The 23535-nt window shown below is 37.3% G+C and overlaps 5 protein-coding genes across 5 annotated transcripts; 3 read left to right on the plus strand and 2 right to left on the minus strand.

The window, feature by feature from the left end:
* The first annotated feature begins 264 nt into the window (after positions 1–264).
* LOC111019148 (glycine-rich protein) lies at positions 265–4987 on the plus strand. The gene is made up of 4 exons (XM_022295461.2): positions 265–1103; positions 1222–1394; positions 4136–4210; positions 4327–4987. Exons 1-4 carry the CDS (start codon positions 422–424, stop codon positions 4708–4710), a joined length of 1314 nt encoding a protein of 437 aa, XP_022151153.2. The 5' UTR covers positions 265–421; the 3' UTR covers positions 4711–4987.
* Positions 4988–8416: 3429 nt separating this feature from the next.
* Positions 8417–9258, plus strand: LOC111019163 (thioredoxin H4). The gene is made up of 3 exons (XM_022295483.2): positions 8417–8607; positions 8713–8835; positions 8922–9258. Exons 1-3 carry the CDS (start codon positions 8470–8472, stop codon positions 9054–9056), a joined length of 396 nt encoding a protein of 131 aa, XP_022151175.2. The 5' UTR covers positions 8417–8469; the 3' UTR covers positions 9057–9258.
* Positions 9259–9454: 196 nt separating this feature from the next.
* LOC111019162 (uncharacterized) lies at positions 9455–11905 on the minus strand. The gene is made up of 2 exons (XM_022295482.2): positions 11155–11905; positions 9455–10262 (listed from the first exon to the last, which is right to left on the minus strand). The coding sequence occupies exons 1-2, from the start codon at positions 11664–11666 to the stop codon at positions 9818–9820; spliced, it is 957 nt and encodes a 318-aa protein (XP_022151174.1). The 5' UTR covers positions 11667–11905; the 3' UTR covers positions 9455–9817.
* Positions 11906–15477: 3572 nt separating this feature from the next.
* LOC148209320 (pentatricopeptide repeat-containing protein At1g59720, chloroplastic/mitochondrial-like) lies at positions 15478–17697 on the plus strand. The gene has a single exon (XM_088117003.1). It carries the CDS (start codon positions 15768–15770, stop codon positions 17583–17585), a length of 1818 nt encoding a protein of 605 aa, XP_087973129.1. The 5' UTR covers positions 15478–15767; the 3' UTR covers positions 17586–17697.
* Positions 17698–17777: 80 nt separating this feature from the next.
* Positions 17778–21733, minus strand: LOC111019180 (uncharacterized). The gene is made up of 4 exons (XM_088117004.1): positions 20912–21733; positions 18671–19279; positions 18283–18574; positions 17778–18188 (listed from the first exon to the last, which is right to left on the minus strand). Exons 1-4 carry the CDS (start codon positions 21515–21517, stop codon positions 18154–18156), a joined length of 1542 nt encoding a protein of 513 aa, XP_087973130.1. The 5' UTR covers positions 21518–21733; the 3' UTR covers positions 17778–18153.
* Between the last annotated feature and the right edge of the window lie 1802 nt (positions 21734–23535).

Consider the following 23535-nt stretch of genomic DNA (forward strand, 5'->3'; position numbering starts at 1 on the left):
ACTAGTTAATACCTATCTCCTACTTAAAAGTTGTGAGTTAAATCGGAAAAGGTTAAAAGATTGAATATATTGAAATTTAAAGTAAGAATTAAAATTGATACATTTTGCATTTATGATAAGTTTTGTATTGAATTAGAAATAGAAAGAAAGAGAGGTGATTAACGCGGCGGTGGGGAGGCGGGTTAGCCCACTAGAGATGGATCGAAGAGAAGCGAGCCCATCCATATTCCGTAGGCCTTTTAAGTTTCGAACCCCTCTATCGTTCTTAATTCGAGTCCTCCATCCGCCGCGCCTCTTCCTCTGTCTCCATCTCATCCCGAGAGAAACCTTTCAAAACCCTCGCAACTCCTGCCCCTCCTCACCACCGATTCCTGGTGGTGCTCCGACGATCATCTCCTTCTCTCTCACCGGACAAACACCAATGGCGGCTGCCGCGCCTTCCGACGCATCCGACGGACCAGTCCTCAGCCTCATCAACAAGCGTCTCCGCGCCCTTCGCAAGAAGCACAACCGCATCCTTCAGATGGAAGAGGCTATTTCTCAGGGAAAGCCCATCAACAAGGAGCAGGAAGAAGTCCTCCGCTCTAAGCCCTCTGTCGTCGCTCTCATCGACGAGCTTGAGAAGCTTCGTCAACCTCTATCCTCGGCCGTCTCCGAGGAAATCAACCTCGCTCTTCAGCGCCAGCAGGCGAGTGTCTCCTCTCCAACCATCGCAGCCCACGATTCGCCTTCCGACGTTAGAGACGACAAGACCTCTGACGATAAAGACCAGTCCGAGCACGATGTGGTCCAGGACCTTCTAAACCTCCTCTATTTTGGCTCTTTGTTTGACGTCAAGTCCCAGAGCGATTTCACTTCCACCATGCTTACGAGAACGCACGAGAGGGGTTGCTGCCTCACCTACGATTATGTCACCGACGATGCTACCGATCTTCTTGCCGAGAGGGATTTGGATTTGATATCGACCATGAGTGGGCTATTGATCTCTCGCCCCGTGGATTCGAATTTGCCGCATAAGAATGCGTTGGAGCGATGCATCGAGCACGCCAAACTCTGGCTCACGAAGGCGGACCAGCCTATTGAGCCCAACACGGATGTCACTTGTATGTATTGCTTTTTTTTTTTGCCTAATCTCTTCTCTATTTCTTTATAGCTAGTTTTGTTCGGTTATTTCGTTCTTTGTCTTTTGGTATTCTGTTGACTTGGAATACAATTTTGTAGATGCGAACTTGAGAGAGAGGCTGCACAAAATCATGGCGTCGGATTACTTCACTACTACGCCTGAGATTAAAGGTCCCGTTGAAGTAGCTGCTGTTGCTGCAGGAAACTATGCCAATTTTCAGGTTCCGGTGGCCGTCCATGAAGAAGATTCAGAGGCAAAGTTTCAACAAACGGTATTACTGGATTCTCATACCATTTGATGTATTCCATCTGGTACATGATCTCTTTAAAATGAATGTCAAGTAATGGTTTTATATATTTTGTTCCATCAATTGTGCATTATCTTTTATTAGCTTAATTCCTTTCACCAAACTCTCTTTAAAATTGTTGATCGAATTGTGGAATGACAATGCTTTTAAAAAAGGAGGATGGTCCTTTCCTATGTGAGTTTGATTGGAATGAGAAACCTTCATATTGCTTTTGGAGCTTGGAAACCTTTAGATACATTGGTAACTATTGTGGTAGCTTCTTGGAATGTGTTAAACGATCTCCTTGAAACTTGACATGATGGGTACATATCTAAAGTTCAAAGAAAATTATACAGGCTTCATCCTAGTAAGGCCACCATTTCTTCCTCCTTGCACTCTTCCAGCATTGTCTAGATTGATTCTTATTTCAATCTTCGTACCATTTAGGCAGATTAGCTGATATTCATGGTACCTCTTCCTTAAAGGTGGCCAATGCTTTACAAGTTACAAGCTTGAAGAAGAAGAAAAAGCTTCCTTTGACAAAAAGGTCAAAGACCAGCAGTCAACCTAACCCTTGCCTATTCCTTCCCCCAAAACTAATAGCTATTGTCTTATTAATGGTGACCTATTGAAGACTTTGGAGAAAGCACCTGCATTTGCCAACCCTTTTTGTGTGAATTTGGAGATATTATATAGAAACCACCCCAGGGGGTGTTGTTAACTTAAAACGTAGAAAGTGCTTTCTTCTTGATAAATGATTTTGGAGATGTTACATAGAGGAGAAAGCTTTATGGAGAATGGCATTGAGGTTAAATTTGGCACTTCTCATTTAGCTCATCAAAAAGCCCTTGTAAATGTCTTCTCAGGCACAGAGATCTCATTTATCCACATCAACGGTGAGAAAGAGATCTACTTACTTTTAGGAAGATTTATGGTTGGGCAATGCACCATTATTTGAGGTCTTTCCCGAGCTCTTTTATTTTTACAATCAAATTAAATTTGCTTTTGATAAATTTCCAGTCAAATAACCAGTATCGATCATTGAACTTGGCTTTTGGATCCCCATGGCAGCTTTACTAGTATGCTCTCTCTTCACAGATTTGGTTAGCCACAGCTCCACAAAAAGATCCGAGAATGACTCCTTTATGCTCTTTCCTTGGAATGGTGTTGCGTATGCAAGGAAGAATTAGAAAGTCAGTGTCAGGTCTTACTTGGCTGACACCAGTGAGCTTGTTCTATAGTTAGCTATACTGCGAATGGGTAAAATTTTTAGCTTAGTACGAGTGGAAGCCAGTTGTTGGCTGGATTAAAAGGAAAGACTAATGGAGGAGTTATGAACCTCAGTTTGGAGAGTGAGGGGTGGCAGACTATAGATTTCTGCCTCTTGCACTTGGCTGAACCTATCACACCATATCGAGTATGCATTTCTATCCACACATTTCCTTTGAAATGGAATAAGACGTATTTGATCTTTGTATAACAAGGTTAAGTTTATAACATTTTGCATCATTTAAAAATGCATATTGTAGCATTGTGTTTCGATCATCCATTTTTGCCAAACTGAACATATGAATGTGGACACACATTGAATATTCACGATTTCAAATTTCATGGGGGTTTGGCCTATAGTGAACATTATACAATTATTCAGTGGCCATAAGTTTAAAGGAAAAGATGATATTCTATGTCTGAATTCAGTCAGAGGTTTTAGCTTGGAGTCTATGGTATTAGAGGAATAACTGGATCTTCAATAATAAAGAAAAATGGTAGATGGATGTGATGAACCAAGTCTCAGTGCCTCTTCAAGGTGTTTCCTATCTAAGGCTTTTTGTAATTATTCTTATGTGCAATTAATTTCAATTGACGTGCATATTTGTAAGCGTCAGATATAGGGGAGTACAGAGTTTTATTGTAATTTTTTTTCAAATAAATGAATTTTTTTTTTCTTGACTACACATTGGACGTCTAAATATTTATACATGTGACTGTGCACACAAATAGACTTCTCTCTTTCTTCTTCGTCTATTTCTTTTAACCTTTGTTCTGTGTTTGTCAACATGGAACAATTGTGTTAGCTTGTTGCATTTGTGTTGAGTGTCCATCCATGTTTGTAATTGATATTAAAACTTTTTCTGAGGAAATTGTGCATTGATGTATTGGTATTTCATTACCCTTGTGGTAATAGAGATGTATGTAGGGTGGCTCCTTCAATGTTAATTTGTAAACATTTTTCTGGAAAAGGGTAAACGAGTGAAGTTAATAAAATATTAGCTTTTTATTTTTCATGATTTGAGTTATTTCCTTAGCCCTAGTTTGAATGTGGAAAATTACATGTTCTGCATTTTAGGAGAAATGTAGGAAATGTGGGTACCGAAGGATAAGGGCTTTTTGGTTTACGTTTCTTTTCAAAGATGTCAAAGACCATTCAATGCTTTTGTGGACACAAACATTTATGTTTCTTTGAAGCTTTACTACGTGTAAAGTATATTTTTATTTTGCTGATGGCCTTCGGAAAGCAAATTATCACAATGTTTCTCCTCTCAGGATCTTCATTCTTTCCTGACCTGAATACTAAAATTGCTCAAGCGATGGAGCAATCTCTTATTTTACTGGTTAAGGTGGCAGCTTCATAGAAAAATGAGCAATTGACTAAACCACCTAAACCTAAGGGTGATCAATTGCTTGAAATTATTAGTAATAATCTTGTATAACTCTTTAATTTGTAGGACGTTGATGTGGGAGACTTGCAAGGAGATGATATCAGTGATGGTCAACCTGGTTCTGTTGACGAGCTGCCTAGGGTATGCCCCAATTTTGTTGTTCTCTTTTCAGTATTTCATTCTCACCAGCGGACCCCTTATTTTATCATACTTTCTGGATATGTTTTTATTCGAACATGGAGACCTTTACTTTGCAGGATATGCCAGAGACGGGAAATCCTTCTGAATTTGTCACACAGCAAGAAGTGAGAACAGAATCAGAATTGGAACAGAAACACCTGGACGGAGATGCAAAAGAACAGCAGTATGTTCCTCGAAGGACCTACACAAACCAAAGAGGTGGCCGTGGTGTTGGTGGGCGAAGAGGATATTCAAATGGTCGTGGAGGACGAGGTGATGGAAGGGGAGGAGGTTCCTACCAGAATGGACGCCCTCGATACTATGACCAGCCAGGAAACTACTATCAGAGGAACTACTACAATGGTAGAGGAAGAGGTGGAAGGGGTGGTGGCCACTCTTACAACAGTCATGGTTCAGCACAAGGTGCTCCTAACTCTGCAAGTATTGGCGTGGCTTCATAACAATATTGATGTCCTTGGGGCGTTTCTCAGAAACTGGTGGGTGATCCTAATGTTTGTTGCTTTTCATTATTCTCTCCCTCACTGGACATTAGTCCTTGTCGAATTCACCATCCAACATCTTGTTTTTTGTAGTCCTAGTCTTGAAGGATCCAGTGGGAGCCTGTATAAAAAGACACATCGCCAAACCATTTGATCCTAAGTTATTTTGTGGACATAAATTGCTTCTCATGTTTAGACGTATGTTAAGGTAATGATATGGTTATCTTGTTTCAGTTTATTATAAGTATTCTTATTTCTTAGTCATTAATCACATATGATTTTAGAATCTCTGGATGACGTCACTGAAATAGTTTTCTCTGATATTTGAGAAATTTGGTAATTGGTCTGAAATTCTCTATCCAGATAACTCACCATTGAGTGAACAATCGACCATTTGGCTTCACCAACCGTTGGTTCATAGATGACATGTTAGTTTTTCTAATACCGATTGATTGAAAGTGAGCTTCAATCGACCAACGTCGAATTTCTTTATTTACACCGTAATTGATAGTGAAGCCAGAATATAATAAGTTGGTATTGGCATGGATGGCAATTTCAATCGAATTGCATTCCCTCTTATCTGCTAAGTTAGTTTTCTAGGGTAATGTTCTTTTTTTTTACTAAAGCAAGGCACTCCTTCAGAATGACAGATTTTTATCGTTTTTTACTACTAATGTTATTAACTTTTGAATTCTAGAACTGGAATCAAACTTTCAATCTCTAGTTCTTTTGAAATTCATGTGCCGAACAATATGTTTGGTGTTGTTTCAGTTCTATCTGGAAAGATTCCTAAAAACATCTGAAAGAATAAAATGCAAACAACATTTAGCATCTGTTTTATTATAAAATGTACAAGAAAATTATGCCAATATCACAGGCCTCGTGTTAAAATTGAAGGTTCAATATACTAAATAGTTCTAATCTTTTAGGTGATTCTTTTTTGGCCCTTAATCTTTTTAAATTTTAATTTGCATAAAAAAAAAGTGTCAGTTAGGTCCTCTATGAAAAAAATTGTTAAAATTTGATGACAAAATGTTGATTTATTATTAATTGAAATTATTATTTTATTAATATTTTTGGACATGTAAAAATAGCACTTATGTTACTTGAGGTATGAAATCCAATTTGCCCCTCAGCAAAATCCAATTAACTAAAAAAAAATATATCATTTCTTTAAAGTTACATAGTCTTATGTCCAAATACATTGACAATAATGATTTAATAATACATGAATATATCTATTGATAAAGTTTAACCTATTCAATGAATGGTTTAATTGAAAATTTCATGTATTAAGTAAATTGTGAAAAGAAAAAAGAGAGAAAACACATGAATCACTTCATCATAAGAGTGAACTTCAACCATTAAGAAAAATATAACTTCCGATGTCTTCATGTATATAAAAATAGTAGATTATTTGACAGCATAAATATTGGTATATAATATTCACCCTAGCTCAAGAACTTAAAAGTTTTGGGGCGTAATAAAAACACGCTCATTATATATACACCAACGTGAGACTTTTGTTTCTAGTAATAACTCGTTAAATTATGTTAGGTATTTTTTAGTAATGTTTGGATATTTTGTTAGAACATATCCTTTTAGACATTTTTATATCTCAATTTAAGCTTATTAGTTGAATTTTGAATGATTTCATGGTGTTGGGGAAGAGCCACCAACACCTCGGGCGAGTTCTTTGGTCAAAATCTATGCCGAACTGAGAGATCGGTATGACCACTAGCTCATTTCACCGTGGATCAAAGCCGGGCTCACTAGAAAAAAGCTCTGACACCATTGCGTACAATCCATAGTGAAGAGTCGGTGACCGACCTTGAGAACAATAGTTAATGGGATGTACAAATACACTATCATTCCACCAAACCGTGATGAAAAATCTATCTGAACCTGAGCTACTTAGCTCGAACTCAGATTAATTGAACTTTGGAGAGGTTTGCTTGTTTTTGCAAGTCTTCCCTTTATAGCTCGCTCCACATCAACTCGCTAGAATAGAGATCTCGTCGGTGAACGTCACTTCGCAGAAATCAACATCAACCTGGGTTTCAGTCGAAAACCATTTTGAAGTTGAAAATTCAATTGGATGGTGTCTATCCCAGTTGCAAATTTGATTCGGTTTCCACAATTTGTTAGGTTAGGTTTCCATCGTCTCTAATTCTCATACCATCCCCAATAATTTAAAGCTCCACCTTCCATTATCAGTATTTTACACACACAACTTGGTTTCTCATAACAAGTTTGATGGCTTTAATTTGTTGGAAGAATTGGAGTGAACAGTTTAGTGTCACACCGAAATGCTAAAGGAAAAAGGGTGCGCCCACAAATGCTAAACAAATCGAAATCCTATCTCAAAATATGGCATCTTTGGCCCGGTTAAAAATTTTCAACATTAGAATATATACCTTTCAATTCCTCGTTGAAAATTTGAATTCTCACCTCGTCATTTTGTATGGTACTAAAAAATAAGTTTGCGTTGAAAAATATTTTAGTTTTTATTTATAACCATACACGTGAGTTTTCTTTTGAATGAAATGACTGATGATTTGAACCTCCACCCTCTAGACAATTTATTTTAATTGCAGGAGAAATTTCTATTACATATAAAAATTTAACAATGAACATACAAATAAGTTATAAAAATTTAGAGAAAGAAAAAATTATTTGACATTTCTACCACTTGTAAATGATCATAAGTTTAAACCGAAGATGATAATTCTGAACCTACTTCAAACGTAACATCTCACTTAATGAATAGAAGGAAACATAAATTTCAATATGTAACAATCAAAATGAAACAAGTATAAAGACATACAACCTAATCAATTTTTCTTATAGGATCGTAAGTTTGAATCTCAATCTTATTAAAAAGAAAAAAATAACATCTCATTCTCTGTAGCGGCCACCTACCTAGGATTTAATATCCTACGAGTTAGGGTCAGACGGTTGGTCTGTGAATAGTCGAGGTACGCACAAACTGGTCCGGACACACGGATATAAAAAAAAAAAAAATCTCATTCTCAATTTTTTAGCCAGCTAAATTTCTTGTAGTTAGCTTTATCTTTATGCATGGATTTAACTGTACAGTGCTAAAATATACAGATTGTGTTTTCTTCAAGTTGAAAGATTTTATTCTCATGTCAACACTATTTCTACAGTGATTTGACATCATAGTTTTATATTATGATTTAACCAATTAAATAATATCCTATAAAAGATTTATCATTTTTTTATATCTGGGTATCCAGGTCAGTTTATGTACACCTTGACTAATCACAGACTAACCGCTTGACCCTATTCCATTATTTAAAGATTTATCATTTATTCTCCACTTCATATAAAAGAAAAAAAAATTCATTTATATCATTTAAATAGAATTTGCTGTAATATAATTTTATGCCTGGTTTTACTGCGTTTGACAAAACCAAATGAGCGGACATTAGTAATTAAAAAGGTATTACTCACATTTTTAAAAAAATTAACTTCACTTTAGAGCTTAAAGAACGGTGTTGGTGATTTTGTGTGTTGACGAAGTACAAATTAGAATAATAAAATCTCGGCTGAGCAGACGAATCAATTCCATAGAATTTGGTGTAAATTTTTTACCCTTTTACTGTATTCTCGTGTATAAAAGGCTCACCAGCCATGCCCCAAAATCTGTGCATTCAAGAAAACATTTGTGTGTGTGAAGAGGCTCAATACAGGCAAATGGGAGCAAGCTTTACGGTCCCACGTTCAAAATCTTCCAATGCAACATTACAGGCAAAGGCTCCCACCATTGTCGAGTGCCACACCAAACCTCAGTGGACAGCTCGTTTCGAAGCCTCAAAGGAGACAAACAAGCTTGTAAGTTTCATATGAACTTCCAATCCCGACATATAATAATGTATGCTCCCGAATACAAGCAGCTGATTTTACTCTCTGATCTGTTGTGCTGCTGGTTTGGTACAGTTGGTGATTGATTTCACTGCTACATGGTGTGGACCTTGTCGACACATGGAGCCGACCATCAAGGAGTTTGCTGCAAGGTTCGTGGATGTCGAGTTCGTTAAAATCGACGTCGATGAGTTGACGGTATGAGCTTTCAGTCTTGTCTTGTTTCTGTTTTGTTCAGTGGATGTGTTGGAACATGAGTGTGTTGAAAAAATGGATGACAACAGGATGTTGCAAGGGAATATGGTGTGGAGGCAATGCCAACATTCATACTGATTAAGAATGGAAAGGTGATAGACAAGGTGGTTGGAGCCAGGAAGGAGGACCTGCAAAAGAAGATCGAGAAACATAGTAAATATTGATGAGATTGCTCATGAAGCTTCTCTACAAGACAGGAATAAACAGAAATAAAGAACCAGGAATCTAGTTATCTAGAACAAACAAAGTGGTGTTTATATTATTGGTCCAGCCCGTTTGACTTGTGTTCAAAAAATATTCTAGCTCTTTCTTATACTTTTCCAATATTATGTGCTTCAAGAACAAAATATGAAGTAAATTTCTCTCTTCCTCTCTCACATAAGTACACACATGGTAGCTAACCCAAACACAGTGAACTCAAGAAATTCTGACATGTTTCTGATGGTTTGATTGATAGCACTTATATTGGAGGTTTCCAGAGGTAACCTAACAATTCTGTGAAATGGTAAAAAAAAAAATGATGATGGTAATGGTATAGATGCTAGAAACTTGCAAAAAAATATAAGAAAAAGGACATTGCATAACATAAATTATTCAACACCAGTGGATGCACAGTACTCACCAAATTCCCAGCTAATAAAATACAAATAATCTTACATTGACTTCAAGTAAAAATGTGTATGATCACATGGATGCAACATCATTATTATCAAGTCAAAGTTAACTTTGGCTACCAAGGGCAGTGGATGAAGAATGCTAGACTTCCCTCCTAAATCATATTGCAAGGAATCGAGCAGTTCTCCAAAATCCTAATATGCACAATGTTCCTTTCCGGAGTAAGACAAGTATTTACACGTGTTTGAGCTTGCATTATCAATCCCCTGTTCAGAAGGCTCGTCATGATGCCCGCTCCTGAGCCTTACTCTCAATCAGAACCACCGCCCAAAGCCCTTCTCAGATCAGATTTCTGTTCAAGAGTAAGCTTTGATGGGAAAATGATATCAAACTTGATTCTAAGGTTTCCCTTCTTATTTGGTTCTTTAGAGATGGGCATTCCTTCACCCTGGATCACTACCTCGTAACCCGGTTTGACAATATCAGTTTCAGTAGAGAGATTTCTTCCATCCAAAGTTGTTATGTTCAAGGTCTTCCCGGTGAGTGCCTCTAATAGAGATATTTTCTGATTGACTACCAAATCATTCCCATCCCTCTCAAAAACTGGATTCGGTTTCTCGTCGATGACAAATATAAGATCAGCAGGAGCAACCCCAGGTTCTTGATTGCCTTTCTCAGGGAAAGTAATTTTTGTACCCTTCTTCCAACCAGGTTTAATATCTATTTTTAACACCTCATCAACAGTTTTTGGCTTCCTACAAAACAAGTTGCTTTAATGTTAAGCCTAAATCGAGGAGAAAGAAAAGACGAAAAATCAGGCCAGAAATATGCAAGGACATTGAAGATGGTAGGACACAAATAGACGAATGCAATAGGGTGAACTACGAACCCTGTGCGTTAGATGAATCATCACTCACCGATATCTAGTGTAAGCTTGATTGCAATGATGCCAGAAAGAAAGAACAAGCTTATGTTCATTTAATTCAGTTTAATAATGTTCTCCTATTTTCAGCAACAAAAGCATGTTCATTACTGCTAATCTACAGAAAATATCACTATAGATGCTCCAGTTAGCTGAGTTTTCAAGAAAAAGTCGTGATTCTGTCTTGTGGTGATTGAGAAAAGTAGAAAGCACCAAAGTTTTTTCCTGATCATAAAATTATAATATTCATATTGGCCATCATCCCCACCTGTCTTTCCGTAAAAAAATATGCTCAACCATCCAATTAGCTAAGCAAGTACGCTTTACAAGTCAGGAGAACAAGAGTTTGAAAGGCTATGCTATGCAGAGTAGCAAATACACACCACTGGTTCATATTTGTTCATCCTGTCGGCTTTGCATCCATGTGGTAAAAGTAGTTCAGAGGGAATTGTTTGCCATTTAAAGAGGTATCAGTATCCTGATAATCCTAGGCAGCTCAGCCAGGAAAAAGGAATAATACATTCCATGTCATATTATCCCTAACAGTTCCAATCATAAAGTTTTAGAGCATCAAAGAGTATTATTAGGAACCCAGTAAAGTTCGTAGAAAATATCAGACCAGATGTAATTGTAACAAATTAGAGTTATAAGCATTTTTGTTTCAATTAAACAGAAAAAATAAAAAAATGAAGAGCTAGAAAAGCAGTAGCAGGAGTTTGACATACCCAAATTCATCAGGAACAGTGCGAGAAATCCTCATCTTCCTCCTGGAACCTTTGTAAAGCTCCTCCAAGCTACACGCCAACTTGCTCTCAATTGGCGGTGCTTTCCTATTGGTTTGCCTCCCAGCCTCCGCCTTCCCGTTCCTAAACAAACTCTCTCCCCTCAGCCCTCGGCTCTTAGCACTCCCAGTCCCAGCTCCGCCGAAAAACTCGGCAAAAATATCATCGGCATCGCGAGGGACATAGGAAAACGAGGGATTGGAATTGGGCGGAGGAAAAAATTCAGCGGATTTCAGAGCCTCCTCGCCGTAGAGATCGTAGATCCGACGCTTCTTAGCGTCGCTCAAGACATCATAGGCCTCAGAGATCTGCTTGAACTTGGCCTCCGCCTCTTTCTTGTTAATAGGGTTCTTGTCAGGATGCCATTTCATAGCCAGCCTCTTGTAGGACCTCTTCAGGTCCTCCTCATTCGCATTTCTGTTCACCTTCAACACATTGTAGTAGTCCACCCCCATCACACACCTGCTTCTCTGCAACTCCTCGATCTCTCAAAGCCACCGAAATGTGGATGCTAGTTTCTAGAGGCTGAAGAAATTTCTTCTCAAGAAGTCCAAAATTTCTGCAAATTGACTTTAATTTTGGGAGTAAATTGAAGAGAACGTGGGAGAATCGGGGAAGCAGAGGATTCCGGCGAGTCGGCCGTTACACGATCAGAAAATTGAGTGGCTGATTGCTCTAATCCCGCTTTTTTATTGATTTATTTATAGTCAAATGCTAATGCCTGTTATCGTAACAGCTCGGTTACAGAATCTTGCGTGAATGCCCAACGTGAATGGACGACGACGATTTTCCCTCATCCACGTGAGCCTCATCCCTCACCACCTCTCCTTTGAATTGTCGGGCAACAAAATGTTTTAATGCAATTATTGGTTTTTTCTTTTTAATATTATCCCTTGATTATTATTTTCTTTATACACCCCTTCTATTATTTGATAGGTAGGTTTTTCCAATTAATAAAATTAAATCATCAATTATTAGTTGGTTCTACTTATATATATACATAAGAGTAAAACAAATTATGATATCAACGCAAGGAGTTCAAATATAAATATTTTTCACATTTAAATACTCATAATATCATAAAATAGAGCAAATGGTTCTCCTAAAAATCAAATAAGATATTAAAATGAGTTTGTCGGTATGATTTATTGTGAAAGGATAGATTTTTTTTTTCCTTTGAAAGAAAAGTTTTGATTAAAGTGACGGGCATGTGAGTGTATCACATTCACAAGGCAAGGCAATAGGCATTACCAGAAATAGTGAACGTGCAGTCAAGTAGGGAAACGGGGTTGGCGTAGGAAAGAGAGAGAGAGAGGGACTGTTTTGTACTTTTGCATATATAATTATAAAATAAATTATTCATTTGATTTGGAAATTGGAATATTAGTCGGCAGTCGCAGCCATGGGAACCGCTGCAGAATCAGCCAAAGAACATGTCATTTTTGGGCAGTCAACCCGCTGGCCCCTTCTTTCCTTTTTATAAATAAATGCTAAATCAACCTTTTGTGAACACAATTTTATATTTTAAATTACATGTATTTAAATAAAATTCAACTTTCAAAAATATCATAATGTAAATTAAATTGAACTAAGAAAAAGTTCTACTTAGGATATATTTCAAAAAATTGACATTTTTAAAAAGTTCAAGTTAAAAAAGCATTCAAATATATCATAGGACATGATTCAAGTGGTAAAGTTCATAACTTTATTAGGAATTCTTTGTATACCAAATATGATGTTATCGTGTGGCGCATTTTTAATTGACTACCAAAAAAAAAAAATCTTTATAAACTTGTGTTCTAAGTTCTAGCATATGAAGAGAAATATCTTTTTTTTTTCCTTTTTGACTTTTATATCTTCATTCAAAGCCTTATACAATAAAATCTACCTAAAAGTATATTAGTGATAAGAATTTAAAATTGTAATCTTTATAATTATCCAACATGATCTGATATGGAAAAGGCCAAAAGATTAATGGGAAAAAAAAGGCAAATGGAATCATCTTCTAAAGGTGGATATGTAGAAGTGTATATGATATATATATATATTTTAAAAAGGTCAAATTCGTATATACAAAATTGATGTATTGGAATAGGTATAGTATTTCACATATATTTTAAAATCATTATAAAATAATGAAGCGAAAAAAAAACATTAAAGAAGAAGAAGGGTTAGCTTGTAAGAAATAACTTCATTAATCTTCATAATTTCTTTAGCTTTAATATTACAGACAGAGAAGATTTATTTTATGTTATTTGAAAATATATAGGTAATATTTGGTGTTAGGTTAGGTGAGTGGGAATTAGAAAAACTTGAGTATGAGATTGTGTTCGTTTTCAAGCCTTATTTAGAAAAAATACTTAGTCGTGAGGAAACCACATTTTAAAAATTCTTGTTTTTTTTTGTTTTTTAAAATTTCTATCTTAGTTATAAAAAATTTAATAGGGGTGGATACAATATAGATTTTCACTTGGCCAGATCTAAGTATGATTAGGGATGGTAAAAAAACTTGAGGGTATCCGACCCAATCAGGTTGTAGAATCCCCGGTTTGATCGGGGATGGGGTTTTGAGACCTCTCCTGTCTCTGTTCCGTCTCATTTCTGACTTCGTCCCATTTAATATTTTATTAATTTTTATATAATAATATTATTATAGGTTAATTTTAATAAATATTTTTTATTTTTTTTTTAAAAAGCCCCACCCAATTTCTAATTAGCCTTTTTTTAACTCCCATAAAAATAAAAATAAATAAATATATTTATCTGGAATCGCTGCCCCCTCCCATCTCCATAGGAACTAGTCCCTCTGTCGCACGTGAATCCAATTTGCATTTCATTCGAGAAAAGCCCTCCCACCTCCTCCTCCCACCTCCAAGAAGGACTAAGTTTTTTTTTTCCCCTTGCAAAATAAGAAAATTTTGTTGGATTTCCTTACCATTACTTGGGAAATGGTGTTTCCATGTATGACACGATTGATTGTTATTCACTTTGCTTGAAAGCAAAAGTGTGATTTTCCAACATCAGTGTCGTATTGTATGTTTTTTTCTTCAAAGTTCAAAATGAGGTTTCCTTTGCACAGGTGTGAAGAAAATCTGAAAAACCACATAAAGTGCTACCAAATAAAAATTCATCTCTTTGGACGTGTCTAATTATTCTTTTTTTTTTTCTAATACAAAAACGAGAGATTCAAATTCAAAATTTTTTTGTCATAGATGTATGTCAATTACTTCTAAAAATTAAGCTCATGTTGGCAACCCGTCTAATTATTTTTGCATGTCTACCAATGGTATGCAAAGTCAAATCCAACCAAATTTATGATTTAACTTAAAATAGAGATTCTTCTTTCTTTATCATTTTCTATTTTATTTCAAAAGGCTCCATGAAAATGAATGTGGTGGAATAACTTTTAAGTGGGCATGCATTTAAAAAAGAAAGAAGATTTTTTTTAGGGAAAAAAAAGAGAAAATAGAAGATAGGAAAAACGCCAACATGAACATAGCTTCATAGTTAAGGTATCTTACTTCTTCTCTGAGGTTCGAGGTTCAAACCACTCCCTACATTTATTGTACTTAAAAAAAAAAAGAAAACAAGTAAGGAGTTGGTTGAAAAAGATCCATAAAAAGTTATGATATTTGTACTAGATCAGTTAATTTATAATTAAAAAAAAAAACTAAGTTAAGAGACTTATTAGATATTTTTAAAGTTTGAGAGACATATCAGATACTTTATAGGACACGTTTGAGAACCATTTTGTCATAGTGAAAATCACTTTTGTCATTGATTTGAGGTTGGTCGGCCTAAATCGTGCTCGAGATGATTGTCTTGGGGTCATTAGGCATGGGGTGGTATGCTCGAGATAGTCGTTGGGCTTGTGCTTATCAACTTGGATTCGTTGGGCTCGGGCTAGTCAGCCCAAGTTTTTTGACATGTACTTGTCCGCTTGAGATGGTCATGCACGTGCCTATATTGATCAACTTGGGCCAGTGCCCCAGATGATTGTCCCATGGTCGTCAGGCTCGTGCTGGTCGGCTCAGGGTGGTATGCCATAGATAGTCGTCGGGCTCGTACTTGTCAACCTACGTTGGTGGAGCCTGAGTTGGTTGGCATGTGTTATTCAACATGTAGGATAAAATATAATTGAAGTCTCTTGAAAATAATGACTAATTTTAAGATATGATTCTTATCCTCCTGATAAAAATGATGTACCAATCCATTGATACTTCAAAAATCATTTTAAAATGATTTCGCCATACATATCATTATTTTAAACGAAAATAATTTTGACAATAACAAAAGTAATTTTAACGGTAATTACCTTAAAAAAACACTCTTCATTAGTAGATTCGCCGTTCAAATTTGATAATTATGAATTGGTACCAACCGCCAGGATTAGTCTCTTGGCAGACTTCAAACCCAAATTCAAGTTGGTTTTGAATTAGTCGTACACTTCTTTTGTAGCGCTTCCATAGCTCCTCTGCCCCTTCATAAACTTCAGCCCCATTTACCTTATCGAGAATCCACAAACTATTTCAAATTCTCATGCTTGTCGGTGGACAATGCTTCTGGCTATCCCACCAATTGCACAGTCTATTGCAGTAGAATTCAAGCACGACACTTTCCGTACCCACCAAAGTCGGCTTCTTCAATTGCTGAGCCACTGTACTGATTTGTCACAGCTCAAGAAAATCCACGCTCGCGCACTTCGTAGCTTCTCGACCCACGAATCATCTCTCTTCCTCTTTAGCCGAATTCTCCACGTTTCATCTTTAATTGATTTCGATTATGCCTGTCGAGTTTTCGATCGAATCGATAACCCCAATTCGTTCATGTGGAACACTCTCATCGGTGCTTGTGCACGGAGCTTCGACCGTAAAGAACAGGCGATTCTGCTCTTCTACAGAATGTTAGAAGAAGGCTCTGTTGAACCAGATAAACATACTTTTCCTTTTCTTCTTAAAGCTTGCGCTTATGTATTTGCTTTATCTGAAGGGAAACAAGCGCATGCTCATATTGTAAAACTTGGGTTGGACTCGGATGTTTATGTTGGCAATAGCTTGATTCATTTATATGCTTCTTGCGGGTGTTTGAATTTTGCACTGAAGCTGTTCGAGAAAATGCCTAAGAGAAGTTTGGTTTCGTGGAATGTGACGATTGATGCATTTGTTCAATGTGGACTCTTCGAAAATGCTCTCAAGCTATTTGTTGAAATGCAGGACGTTTTTGAGCCCGATGGATATACAATGCAGAGTGTTATAAGCGCTTGTGCCGGTATTGGGGCTTTATCTCTGGGGATGTGGGCTCATGCTTATGTTTTGAGGAAGGCCGGGGGGGCTATGTCTGCTGATGTCCTGATCAACTCCTCACTTGTGGATATGTACAGCAAATGTGGTTCTTTGAGAATGGCTCAGGAAGTATTTGAGACAATGCCCAAACATGACCTGAATTCATGGAATTCAATGATTCTAGGACTTGCCATGCACGGACGGGCGGAGTCTGCATTGCGGTGTTTCTCTCGGTTGGTCAAGATGAAGCAGTTTCTGCCCAACTCTGTCACGTTCGTCGGCGTTCTTAGTGCGTGTAACCACAGAGGCATGGTTGCTGAAGGCCGGAAATATTTTGATATGATGGTTAATGAATACAAGATTGAACCGCGGTTGGAGCATTATGGATGCCTTGTTGACCTTTTATCTCGCTCTGGTTTCATTGATGAAGCTTTGGAGTTGGTGGCAAATATGCATATAAAACCAGATGCAGTGATCTGGAGGAGTCTTCTTGATGCTTGTTGCAAGCAGAATGCTGGTGTCGAGCTGAGCGAAGAAGTGGCATTGCAGATTCTTGAATCTGAAAAAGCAGCTTCTAGTGGTGTTTATGTGCTGTTGTCCAAAGTTTATGCTTCTGCTTGTCAGTGGAACGATGCTGGGCTCGTAAGGAAAGCGATGGCCGATCAGGGTGTGGCAAAGGAGCCTGGCTGCAGTTTGATAGAAGTAGATGGTATTAGCCATGAGTTTTTTGCAGGAGATGCATCTCACCCCAAGATCAAGGAGATTTATGATGTTATCGATCTGATTGAAGAAAAACTAGAGAAGGATGGTTATTCACCTGACTATTCACAGGCAACCATGGTAGACGAACCAGATAACGTGAAACAGCAATCTCTTAGGCTGCATAGTGAGCGACTTGCCATTGCCTTTGGGCTACTAAATATGAAACCCGGTATGCCGATACGCATATTTAAGAATCTCCGAGTGTGCAATGACTGCCACCAGGTAACCAAGTCAATTTCTCGAATTTTCAATGTAGAGATTATCATGAGAGATCGCAATAGATTTCATCATGTTAAGAATGGCTTGTGTTCCTGCATGGACTTCTGGTGATTTATTGTACACCAGCCATTAAAGTTATAATTCAATAGTACAGAAATGTAGATGGGAACTGTTGGAAAATCATTGTAATGCCAATTAAACGTGAATTAACGAAATTCCTGAAGTTGAAACCTTTCCAAAATTCATAATCACACAGCCCCCTGAAGGTGTATGGGCCTTGTCAGTATATCACAAAGGCGAGGCTGCATAGAACTTAAGTTTTTTCATTTAAATAATACAAAAGGCTTCCTAAATTCGGCTGCAATGACTGGTATGGAAAACTACATCTATCACAAGGAAACTTTAAGAAAGGGGGAAATATTCACATCTTCTGGGAACCCCTAATTAACAAGTAGTTAGAAGATGCAAAAAAGAAACAAAAAAAAAAATTTGAACACTACAGAAGCAAAATCGACTTATATAATCTTCTATGGATGGCTTGAACCTTCCTGTGTTGTAATGCCAAATAAGAATCAGAATCTGAGTGTCTGAACCAATGTGAGACTTGTCTGGTGCGTGTAACAGCCACAATCTCTTGTTCCCAATGCATATCAGTAAATAGCAGTCAGCCCCATAGATGTCATAACAAACGTTGCTTTGAAAATTCCTTTCCGGCTGAACAATAAAGAGATGCCAAGATGTTACTGAAAAAGGTGAAAACAAGCAATGCCAATTCAAAAGCAGCAGCAAAAGGGTTTGAAGATCTCACCTTTAGATGACTCGGGAACTGCAACCACATGCATGGTTGCATTATTGGGAGGAAGTTGCAGGCGAAGGGGATAAAGATTTCCATTCAATGGACTGCGAGTACACACGATGATGCCTTCAATCCCTGTTTCTTCCTCCAATTTATGAGTCAGTTCCTCCACCCCATTTCCTTTGAATGTAAAGCAAGAACCCTCCACCGTCTCTTCATATACGTCTCCACTTTCATCCGCCACATGGTAGTATATGGTCCTTCCTTCAGATTTGGGAGGTGATCTGACCGTTGAATCAGTGGACTGCAAGCATAGCAAACCCACAGAAAATGGTGATCAGAATTTGAAGTAAAACTGAAGCAAATTAGCCTTGAAAGAAGTTTTATAGAGATCTGGAACCTCTAGTCTAGAGTAATTTGCCGATTTGGCAGACGCCGAAGGAGGTGAGCTGGGATTAAAATCCAGAGAATCCATGTGCTCAATCGTGGGAATTTTATGAGTTGAAGATTGGACTTGAATCTCAATAACGTCGATATCCCAGAGGATCCAATCCTGCGTGGCGGTTCTACTGGGAATGTCGTGGGTGACCGAATTTCGCCACGGTGGCAGACCCCCGTTGGCTCTCAAGAAGTTGCCATATCGGGTCTTGAACTTGACCTGGGTCCCTTCTCTGATGGGTTCCCACTCGACGGAGGAATCGAGCCGCCGGAGAAGGGTCTGGAGGACTTTCCGGCCGGTCATTCCGAGCAAAAAGGGCTGATTGCTGGCCGTGAGGTACTTGCCGTAGCAGCTCTTGAGACGGATGATTGAGTCGGAGGCGGCGGCGGATGCAAACTCGACGGACCAGCGAGCATTTTTGGAGGATCCGTTACGGTCTTGGGCGACGGACTCCTCGTCGTCGTCGGCGACGAGGTACTTGTCGTGGTGGCTGCGAAGGCGGACGGTCTTGGCGTGGCGGAAGAAATCCATGGGTGATCGGAGGTGGGCGGAGGAAGGTTTGACTTTGAGCTGCAGAGGATTTGCGTCCGAAGAAAGAGGGCAATGGGGATTTATTTAGAGTAGAATAAATTTATAAATAAATAAACAAATATGTTGGGGTTGGGGTCCTATTTCAATTCAACCACGAAATTTCTCGTGTGTGTTCGTTTCAACTCCAAACCAAAAGTGGTAAAAGAAAGTCAGCAGTTAAAACGACGCGGTTTCGAAGTTGGATATTTGGTGAGTCTGTCCGAGTCGGACCGGCGTGGGTCACGGAGGCGTTACAAACATACACAGTAAAAAATTTCATCTTTTATTGCGCTTATATATTTTATTTTCCATCTTCATTAAAAAGAGTGAAACAGGGATTTCCAATAAATAAAATTGATAATATATTGTATTTTAATATTTAAGAATAGTGGATCGGTGTGTGGAATCTTTACAATAAAATTTAGGATGTTGCTTGAGGTTGTGAGTTAGGATAGCGGAAATTTTATTATTATATTATTTTATATCTTCAAGTCAGTGCCATCTTCCTCGTTATTCACTTTATTTCCTTTGTATTTCGATTTTGGCCATTGTTAACGTTCATTAAGTATTTCTTTTCCCAAAAATATTTTATCCACAAATCGTATTATTGAGATTTTAAAAGTAAATTTCTTCTTTTTTTTTTTAGTACATTAAAAGTAAATTTCTTGGCATCCTTTGAATCTCAAAGAATATATTTTGACAGAACTTGTAACATAAAGTTGACTTAATGTATGTTTTTTATAAAGTATAGTGTGTGGCAATAATTAATTAAGTTTGTCATATTTTTATGTTTGGGAAAATAATTGAAACCATATGTATTCATTTTATAACAATATCTAGCTTTCCGTTTTTTCCCCCAAAATATTAGCTTTTATTGTTGATATGAATAATATTATAATTAGTCCAACCTCCACCCTCAAGAAAAAGAATAAACGTGAAATATTCATTTTGACAAGTCGTAACTAATTAGAATAGAATATTCTAATTAATTAAGTTTTATATTTCAAAACTGATTTTGAAAATTTTCCTTTAAAGTAAAAGTATTTTTGAAAATGTAATTAACATCCAAGGTCTGCTTTTTGGCCACATAAGTCTATAGTCTTAATAGTCAGGCTGAAGTTTATGCTTTTGAATATTGTGAGCATGAGCTAGGATAATAAATCATTTGTTCCTTTGCAAAATAAAAAAATAAAAATAAACAAATCCTTTGTTCTATATCATTCATCTCCTCCAAATTATTTTTTCTCATATTTACTCGACCTTATTGACCTTTTTTGTCGATCAATCACTTAAAATAACTATCTCTAATCAAGTTGCTACGCACTACTCTATCATTGTTCAATAATCATATCAGTTACATTTTTAAGTCTAAATTTACCCTACAAAGGTAATTTGATTAAAAAAAAGTTTCAGTAAATTGATAATCGGGTTATCCCATACTTCTTTCTCTAACATTTACTCCTGTGGCTGTAATAGGCAGCCTTCCGGTTCATTGAATTAACCCCCCCCCCCCCCCCCCAAAAAAAAAAAGGAGGAGAAGAAATTGGTCATGTGCTCAGATTGGTAATACCAAAGCAAATCAATATCTTCAAAAAGACGAAAACAAAATTGGAGTTGTAGAATCGTACGAACCTGGAACGTGGATGATCGGCGCACAGATTTTGGTGTCGCCGGCGAGGTCATTCCCGAGGCGGAAAACTCATCGGAATCCGCGGAGTTGGACATGGACCGTGTTCTCCGACCCATCAACAAACAGTATTTCGGAATCGGAACTTCAACCGTCGCTTCCGCTTCCGCTTCCACGTCCCACAGAATCCAACTCTTGGTCGACGAGAAGCGCGGCTCGTCATGGGTGACGGAGTTTCTCCACGGCGGAGTAACGCCGTTAGCCCTCAAATAGGTACCGCTCCAAGTCATCAATTTCACGCGATCGCCGTCGCGTACGGGCTCCCACTGGGCCTGGGCGGCGAGTTTCTGGTGGTTAGTCTCACTCTGAAGCACCTTCTTCCCTGTGGCGCCGAGTAGAAAATTGAGGTCCGTGGCGGAGAGGTAGCGGCCGTGGCAGCTCCTGAGGCGGATCGCATCGGTTTTGCTCTCCACCAATTCCACGGCCCAAATTGCTCCGTCGGAGGTGCTGTTTCTGGTCTGCCGAACGGTTTCCTGGTCGTCGTCGGCGATTAAGTACTTACGGAGGTGGCTCCGGAGCTTTACGGTCTTGACGGAGGCGAAAAACTCCATGAATCAGAAATTGGATGAAATTGGGGGGAAATTAATACCTAAATAGGAGAAATGGAGGTTTGGGTGGAAGATTTGAGGATCCATTATCAGTATTCAGTGCAGTGGACTTAATCAAAAGACCAAAAAGCGTTGCGTTTATGGAGGAGGATGAATTTGATTGGGTAGTGAGTAGTGAGGGGCACAGTGATAGTGTGCGGAATGGAAAGGGGTAGACTCCACTATACTCCGCCATGGATATCACTTGGACCAATTCTCTCCAATGAGGTGCACTTTTCTTCAAGGGAAATCTGAGTTTTCAGAATTTTGTTTCTTTCAAAAACTAACTAATGTCTTTGAATTTGTATTTTAATAAATTTATAATTATGTTCATGGCGAGTCATTCGAAATGTAGTGTTATCGGATAAATGAGCTTGCAACAGCGATCTCGAGACCGATGTAGTCACTCGTCTAAAAGGCTCCGACACTCAAGTTAATAATCAATAGAAAGCACGTTAAGGGACGAGTGACAAATTTTTCACTTACTCGATAGTGGTGGTAATTTTTCCATTTCATAAGTGTTCCTAGTCGATCAGGGAAGATGCTTCGTACATGGTACAACAGTGTTGCTTGTGGTACAAGACGTAGACGGTCAGGGAGGACATTCTTGATGCACAATGGACATCAGCCGCAATGTACATGGTACAACAGTGTTGCTCGTGGTACAAGACGTAGACGGTCAGGGAGGACATTCTTGATGCACAATGGACGTCAGCCGCAATCCGCAATGGAGTTAATGGTAAGGACCTAATAAATAAAGAAATTAAAAGTCATATTTTAAGGTACCATAAGCGTAATAACACAGCTTGAAAAGCTTCGAGACTTGTTAAAAAGAAAATTAAAATACATAAACTAAATAATACCCTTTAAACTTTTAGAATCAAACTTGTAATTCAATTTTATTAAATATAGGCCACCCAAAACTCAGGTTAACTACTAAGAATTAGGCAAGTGAAATTCAAATCGTTGATCCAGAGGAAATTAATATTTGAGAACTTGGAATATGTTTAGATAGGTTGTTGGTAATTATATTTTTATTAGGGGTGTGATTGTATTATTTATTTATGAAAGGAGTTGGTTAGTATTAGATGTTCCTTTTGTAAATTATTTTTAAAAATTAAAGTCAAGTAATAAAATCAAGAAAGTTAAAAAACTTGTCCTTTTTGAGATGTGTTCAAATTAGACACGCAGAATATTGAAATAAGATTTGTATAAAAGAAAATAGTGGACACTTTGGAGAAATTATAATGGTAAAAAACTAATATTAGTCAACTTTGATCAACTAAAAAAAACTATATATATATATATATATATATATATATATATATGTAGCCATTTGTTATTGCACATTTGGCAGTGTGTGCGGCGTGCTTGGGAATAGTGCTTTATGCCTAAATCTACAATTAAAGATGGTGCCAAAAGTGATTCCTATGTTATGGCAAATTAATATTTTCCATCATCATTTGCATTTATTTTTATTCTTTCTCCACACAACTACTATTCAAGTTCTTTCTATTTTTAAAAGAATATGCAAACAACAATAACTTTTAGTCATTAAAACAAGATTGCAAATATATATCTCATTACTCTTATCATTATTAGCTGTATGATTTATAAAAAAAAAAAAAAAAAAGTATTTTTTTCATATATTCAAACAGTTACAAAAATTATATTACAACAACCCCATTAAATAACTCCTCTAACTATTTAGTCGTAGGAATTAATGAGGCTTGCATATTAAATAGAGCCTTCAAATGTACATGTCCAAATTAATGTAGGTTTGCTTATTAAGATAAAGGGTTATAAAAGTTATTCCCATCTTAGTTAATAAAGCACTAATTATCTTTTTTCAAAATATTAGTAAATTTGCCATCTATGTGAATGAGGACATTTAACTTCTTAATTTTAACACTATATAGTAATAGTAATATATTTTTTTTTGGGACGTCTGTATATATTCGACGATGAACTGTTTACTCTAA

Source organism: Momordica charantia (assembly GCF_013281855.1).
Source record: "Momordica charantia cultivar OHB3-1 chromosome 9 unlocalized genomic scaffold, Mcharantia_2.0 BLBB01000009.1, whole genome shotgun sequence".
Lineage (NCBI taxonomy): Eukaryota > Viridiplantae > Streptophyta > Magnoliopsida > Cucurbitales > Cucurbitaceae > Momordica > Momordica charantia.